This window comes from Sycon ciliatum, chromosome 13 (genome assembly GCF_964019385.1).
Source record: "Sycon ciliatum chromosome 13, ocSycCili1.1, whole genome shotgun sequence".
NCBI classification, from domain to species: Eukaryota; Metazoa; Porifera; class Calcarea; order Leucosolenida; family Sycettidae; genus Sycon; species Sycon ciliatum.
The window spans coordinates 27,622,905-27,630,618 of NC_088655.1; the positions used below are offsets into that span (position 1 = coordinate 27,622,905).

General features: G+C 46.2%; 1 protein-coding gene across 1 annotated transcript in view; it reads left to right on the forward strand.

Moving 5' to 3' along the window:
• LOC135829687 (mucin-5AC-like) overlaps positions 1-7,508 on the forward strand; it is a 26,025-nt gene extending 18,517 nt beyond the window's left edge. Inside the window, exons 7-10 of the mRNA XM_065342078.1 lie at positions 132-350; positions 780-959; positions 2,621-2,653; positions 6,770-7,508. Of these exons, the coding sequence (XP_065198150.1) occupies positions 132-350; positions 780-959; positions 2,621-2,653; positions 6,770-7,062 (725 nt within the window). The 3' untranslated portion in view covers positions 7,063-7,508. The remainder of the gene's footprint in view (positions 1-131; positions 351-779; positions 960-2,620; positions 2,654-6,769) is intronic.
• The last annotated feature ends 206 nt before the right edge of the window (positions 7,509-7,714 follow it).

Sequence of the window (7,714 nt, forward strand, 5' to 3'; positions counted from 1 at the left end):
ACACACGCTGGTGGTCAAAAAAAGTTGATCAACCCATGGCCTGACCAACCAGACCGGTTTGGCCGGGCCTGGGATGCTGCCTAAGTTTAGCTAGCATAATTTCTTGTCCATCTCCTCCTTCTTGTATTCAGGTCCGAACACGCGGTCTACGTTTCGGGGTAACTTCCTGGGCTCGGCCTCGGGTACATCGACAGCCACATTCACAGCCGATCGTTACCGACCGTCGGTATCCGTGGCCACCATGATTGCGCCAAGTCCCGACTGGTTTGTGGGCGCATCCTCTGAGAACCTGTGCGACGGCAGTAGCTGGAAGCAGTCCGTTACCGTGCAGGCATATCCCTGGGATGCTGGTAAGTCAAGGGATGGTCAGTATGGATGTGTGTGTGTGTGTTGTGTGTGTATGTGTGTGTGTGTGTGTGTGTGTGTGTGTGTGTGTGTGTGCATGTGTATGTGTGTGTGTGTTTGTGTGCGTATGTGTGCGTGAGTGTGTGTGTGTGTGTGTGTGTTTGACTGCATGTGCGCTAGCGCCGACGGGGACACTGCGTATCCATCTGTTCACCCGTCCGCTGGTGTGTCTATCTATCTGTCGGTATGTTCGTCTGTCTGTCTGTCTGTCCGTCTGGCAGATAGGCGGACGGAACAACAGGAGCAAGACATGTCTGATTGATACTGATATAATTACTTTCCGTTTGTCTGTCTGTCTGTCCGTCCATCCGTCTGTCTGTCACTCCATCCATCCGTCCGTCCACCTGTCCGTTTCTCCGTCTGCCTTTCCGCAGGTACTGACAGCGGTGTGTCGTGGAACTCAGGCAACCAGGTCACCACCCCGGCACAGCCCATAGCTCGCATCACTGCCACGAGCTTACGCACAACCGTGTACCGCAAGAGCTCCGGCAGCACCGCCTCAATGGGTACGATCACGTTTGACCTGGTCAACACGTCTGCAACCGACGATGCAGGTGAGGCTAAGTGTTTGTGCCTCCAAAGTATTACCAGACTTTCCGGAGTATAAGCCACACTGGAGTATAAGCCACACTGGAGTATAAGCCACGCTGGAGTATAAGCCACACTGGAGTATGAGCCGCACTGGAGTATGAGCCGCACTGGAGTATAAGCCACACTGGAGTATAAGCCACACTGGAGTATAAGCCACACTGGAGTATAAGCCACACTGGAGTATAAGCCACACTGGAGTATAAGCCACACTGGAGTATGAGCCGCACTGGAGTATGAGCCGCCCTGGAGTATAAGACGAGCGCAGATTTTGTGTCACGGAACACATACATCTACCCTGGTTAAGACTGCTTAGAGCAGAGGGGGGGGGGGGGCAAATCCAGTTGGATCGCGCCCGGGATGGATACCCTGATGCTGTCCATCCTTATTTTCTTCACCTTTTCCTAACCAACTTACGTCTTACTCGTGGTGAGCCCATAGGTGGAATAATTTCCAATTCCAAACAGGGTGTTGGGATTCTAGGGGTTTCGGCTGTTGAGCAGTTCAATAGCTGGTTGAGCTACCTGCCCAAGATTCTTTTTAAGCCACTCTCCCCGCTCCCGGGCCTATGTGACCAGTTTTAGCAGTGACCAAGTACAAGTCAGTTGAGTGTCCAGGATTTGGCCGAGGGGGGGGGGGGGTTGCGGCCGGGATGGGGTGGAGGTAGATGACATCATGCCACTGTCCAAGGTCAGCCATTTTGAAAACCGGTGTCAAGGAGCCATAAATCTCACACACCATGAGCAGTATTTCTGTACACGCAGCAACATTGTACATTGTAAACTTCAAATTTGCCGTATTGTGAGCCAATCAACTGCAATTTATTATTCGGGTCCAACAATTTCTCACCGCTCAAAGCATCCTTTACATAGGCAGCGGTACTATGTCCACTTGTCACTGTGCGCTCTTCTTCATGTTCTGGCTGCTCGCTGACAACAGGTGCTTCCACGTCTGGCGGAGTGTAACTGTCAGTCCGCTCCGAAAGTTCAACTGGAATAACAGCTACTTCAGCACTCCCACTGTTTCCTGTTGGAGCGGCAGCAGGAGTTGCACCGCCACAGGAACGCTTTGCAAAAAATCAATCCAGGCTCTGCTGGCTAGAGCTTGGCCTTTTGAGATGTCGCTGAGACATCGAAGAAAAGTCTTCGAGTCAACCAAAACACGATTCGAACGAGGATGATCGCCTGAGCCCTCGGCATTCGAATCGTGTTTTGGTTGACTCGAAGACTTTTCTTCAATGTTTGTACGTTGAAGACGCGTCGAGCGCGTCCCCGCAGGGATCACACTGTACAACAGTACAGTGTACACAGTCAGGTCACCGTGTTTCTGTAGCCGTGCATGCTCACTGTACTCTGTAGACAGCGTAGTGTGTACAATCAACACCAGCTGGAGCACCGTACCGTGCAACCGCTTTTGGACGATCGTTTCAGGCCGCGCGCGCGCGCCCCGCCCCGAGGCTAGCTAGCCCTGCCTTTTTATTTTTCGAAACCTAGGTCGAAACTTTTGTGGGAGGGGGCCCCCCCTAAACCGGCCACTGCAAGTGTGTGTGTGTGTGTTTGTGTGTGTGTGCATGCGTGTATGTGTCTGTATCCGTATGTTGCTCATTTACTGTGTCTTCTTTGACTAGATGTGGCCGATCCCAGCTGCTCAACATGTGCAGGTAAGCCATCATGACTGTGTCCTGCAGGTTTGTGTGTGTGTGTGTGTTTGTGTGTGAGTGTGTGTGTGTGTGTGTGTTTCTCTCTCCGTACATATTTGTACAATCCTGGCCAGAGGAACCCAACCTCATGAATATAATAGTGCCGAGGGCTATGCAGTCCTAGCACCACACAAAACACTCTGCGCACTCGAGCGCAGCACTGCTTAAATCAAGTACATTGAAACCTGTCTAAGACGACCGCTCAAGGGACCTTCGAAATGTGGTCTCTGTAACCAGGTGGTCTCCTTATCCAGGGTCATTTGACTGGAAACAGCATCCGTTGGTCCTAGGCTGCAGTGGTCTTCTGGGACAGGTTTCACTCTACTTTTAAAAGTCAACAAATATTCCGAGCGTATTTATTTTCGGCTTTTTTCGGCCTGATCAAGTTGGCCGAAAATTTGTTGCGGCCGAAATTTAGTTTTGCAAGGTTCAGTGTGACAGTGTATACAGGCAGCAGCAGTACAGGCCGAAAATTGTTGCAGCCAAAATGTGTTTTAGCTGGGAGGCCGACATTTGAGTGAGCCGAAAATTTGTCCACTTACGGTCATCGGAATTCTCTGGCCAGAACTGTACCGCAAGTGATCCTGACTGTGCGATACATGACTTGTATCTTTTCGAATGACTCACTGAAAGTGCTCCACATTTTTATCTCTTAATTTGCTAAATCCTATATATAGGATTTTGGTCCAATTTTTCAACTCAAAATGGGTGTGGCATGAGCATAGGGAAACGTATGTGACCAATTCTTCCGTGTTAGGTCTTAGTCGATATGGAGAGTTGAATAAGATATATTTTTCAAATACTAACATCTAAGGCTCATCTCCTTGCGCAATATTTGTAAGGCCTGTGCCCTATTTTTCGAATCCTATTATATAGGATTGTTCTGGACCTGCCCGGTACGCGAACCCCGTCGAATTTATTTTTATTATTTATATAGGATTTGAGATTTTACTGGACCTTGTTTTATCCTTTAAATTGGTAGTTTCACGACGGCATGTGCGATGTGTCGTCATGAAACCACCCCGTGCCACACCTGTAATGTTCTTTTGCACATTCACTGCTTCAGTCCTTTCCATGCCACCAGCTGAACAATGCTGCTCAAAATTCCAATTCTTGCTCAAAATGGATATTCATGATGTCCTATGAATCTAAAAAGTGAACATTCGTGCCTCAAACATATTTACAGCTTCTAATAAAACCATTATGCTCCTATTATCGGTCATGAATGACTCATGATGACCAATAACAACGGCATAAAGGTCACGCATTTTCAAATCCTATATATAGGACTTTTTGCCAGCAAATTAAGAAATAGTCGGTCTATGTTCGAACTTGACTTCACACACTCTCAGTGTTTGCTTAAGTTGCTGCTTTCGATATGGCCATAGAACGCCCACGCCCACTGAACTTGTTCTTCGCTTATAACGCCTCTATTCTTTGGAACAGCGTATTAGCCTCAAGCTATATGTTTTTGTGTACCGCTGCTTGGCCCAGCATCTTGCTAGTCCTTTTCTTCAGTCTTTGTACCAGCTTTGGGCAACTGCACTTGGTCACCAGCCATGCACCCGGGCAAGGCACAGAGAGCCTTAGTTCTCCCACTTGTTTATACGGAGTATCGCATGCGCTCTATTTCTTTTCTGGCGGCAGGCAGATGGAATTCTCTTCCTCATGACTGTCGACAGGCCCACACTCTTGCTCTGTTCATTAACATGGTTAAACTTCACCTAGGGTTCCCAGTAAAAAGGCCGTAGCCTGTTGAGACTCCCCTAGTAAAACGAGAGAGCTTGGAAGCTCAGGGCCCTACGCTATGCTTTTTTGCCTAGCTCATCATGCATTTTATTAGAACTGATGGAAATGTTTTTTTCCATTGATTGGCTACATCATTGTATTGCAATACGTTTCCATCAGTTTGATTATGAGTTAGGCAAAAGAAATTCCAGAATTTATTGGAATTTCAAATTTGGACTTCACGGAGAATATCAAAGTATGAGGAAATTAGAGGCCACAATCCACGTACTGCTCTTTTCTCTCCGAAACTCAACATTTGCAAGCAAGATATGAAAGAAAGAAAAAATCATCAGTCACACCATCGGGACTCGAACCAGGGACCTTGCTATTCGCGAGCAATGCTCTAACCAACTGAGGCACTGTATGAATCTTATCCACAGTGATGGTAAATCTATCCTTCTTCGATCAATCCATATCTGGCTTGCATCATACTGGCAACTCACACCAATCAAGAGGGCCCTCGGCCATTCGCTTGATACCATGGGAAGCGCATCAAACTATGTCCACTGCGAGCAAATACAAATTGCAATTTCAAATTTGGACTTCACGGAGAATTTCAAAGTTTTAGGAAATTAGAGACCACATGCCACGTACTGCTCTTTTCTCTCCGAAACTCAACACTTGCAAGCCAGATATTCACAGTGGACATAGTTTGATGCGCTCCCCATGATAACTGTGGATAAGAGTCATACTGTAGTTCAGTTGGTTAGAGCATTGCTCGCGAATAGCAAGGTCCCTGGTTCGAGTCCCGGTGGTGTAGCTGATGATTTTTTCTTTCTTTCATATTTGGCTTGCAAGTGTTGAGTTTCGAAGAGAAAGGAGCCGTACGTGGCATGTGCCATCTATTTTCCTAAGAATTTATTGGGTTATATAACTTTCTCTTTGGCCCCAACTTCGTTGCGGTCTTATAGTGTTTTACGTCGAAAAGGATGGCAATAATGCCCAACCATACCACAACGAACTGATCGGCTACATCATTGTATTGCAAAAAGTTTCCATCTGTTTCAATAACATGCATGATGAACTAGGCAAAAATGCATAGGGACCTGAGCGAGAGAGATACACTTTCTCTTTGCATTCGCGGGAAATACGACACCGTCTACCACCTTGATGACTTAGGCAAAAAAGCCATAGGAATGTTATAATTTTTTCATTTCTCCTATTTTTTCAAGACATAACCTGGGATTCGAACCTGCACTATCGCCCTGATGCATTCCCCCGATACACTTCGCATACATACTCATTCTTCCAAGTTGCTTCACGTCATGATCTTGCACTCTCTATCTATCTATCTCTCTCTATCTCTATTTATCTATCTCTCCTCTCTCGTAATGCATGTGCCACACTCTTATGAAATATTTCTCTTATACGATTGCATGCTTCACACCCTCATGTAATATTTCTTACCTTTCTTCATCTTTTTGTGTGAACTTGGACAATCCACTTGTCCAGGCAAGAAGGCAGCAATGCCTGTTCATTCTGGCGAAGTAAAATTAAATATACTTGAAGTACCAACCAACCAACCATTTGAAAGCCCAATTTGAATATTATGCCATGGCGCTAGGCATCTTTTCCGTTTGCCGTTCTTCTGCAACAGCTCTCTACTTTATCTCTGGTGCGGGTGTAATCTAGTGATTTCGTACATGCGCTATAATAGACCAATCTCTTTGTCTTGGTTCGTGAAAAGGGCCACGCGTGCAAGTCAGCTCGTGTGAAGTGCATGGTTTTGTATTTTGTTGGTATGTGGCATCTTATGGGGCAGAGAGACTTTTGCTCACCCGAGCTTGTGTATCCGTAAATAGTGTTTTACGTTGACCATGACGGCTACAATGCCCTACCATACCACAATGAACTGATCGGCTACATCATTGTATTGCAAAGGTTTCCATCTGTTCGAATTACATGCATGATGAGCTAGACAAAAAACATAGCGCAGGGCCCTGAGCGAAAGAAATAGACTCCCTCTTTGCATTCCCGGGGAAACGACACAGTCTACCACCTTGATGACCTAGGCAAAAAGTGTAGAGATGTTATAAATTTTCATTTCTCCTATTTGACATAATCTAGGATTTGAACCCAGACTTATCTCCCTGCATGCATTCCCCCGATACACTTCGCATACATACTCATTCTTCCAAGTAGCTTCACGTTAGGATCTTGCATTTGAAAGTCCTATTTGAATCTACGGGAAAAATGCCTATTGGAGACAGAATAGTTATCGGCAGCATGCACCTGACGGATAACCGTACCATTTGGCGCGAACTAACAGTGTGTTCTTCCTTCTTCCAGCCCCAACCCCTTCCCAGACACATCCCTTCTCTTCCCCAGGCTCGTCCGACTCAAGCGGTGCAACGTCAGGCACAACTATCATTGTTGGCGTTGCATGCTTCTTGGCTGGGTTTCTCATTTCCACGATGATATTTGTTTGCATTATCAAGCGCCGTGCACAGGAACCCAGGGCAGAGACTACCAAAGTTCCAGTGCAGTTCTCCAGCGAGATTGACATGACCGACCTGAAGGAGAATGATGCATACGGCATCGGAAGAATCTCCGAAGGGACCCACTATGACACTATAAGGTAATATGCCAAAGCTCCAGTGCAGTTCTCCAACGAGATTGACATGCCCGACTTGAAGGTGAATGATGCATACGGCATCAGAACAAGCTCCGAAGGGACCCACTATGACACAATACGATAATATGTGGCTTCGCCCATCCCATCCAATACACACGCATATCTTTGGATTTTATTTTTACCCAACGGCCAGGGCCTCAAGGTAGAAATTGATGGCTTGAAAATAAACCGCACAGTATATGGTGGCTTTGCAGGTGCATTCACCTAATCCGCAATACGTTTTCAAGACTTGTTTTATCGTCTTTCCACCTCTTTACATTCACACGCTTCGCTCTTCATTGAGATACCTACCATTCTCTCTTCTTTCTCAATATTTTATCCCCAACCCTCCTTCCCTGTAACACAATAAAACATTCGCTGCCTTGTCATTCCCTGTATAATAATATTATTATTTTTTTTCCTGTTTGTCTCTTTCCCTCAAACTAGTGAAGATTATTATTATTATTATTATTTGAAACTCGGATGTTGAGCCATAAATAAATGTAGAAAGGAGAAGGACACGATACGTGGATACGAGGACGTCGAATGTCTCAGTGCTCTGTCAGTTTTGTGCCTAGTTATTGCACTTTCTGACTGTATAATCCAGTTACAGTGATGGA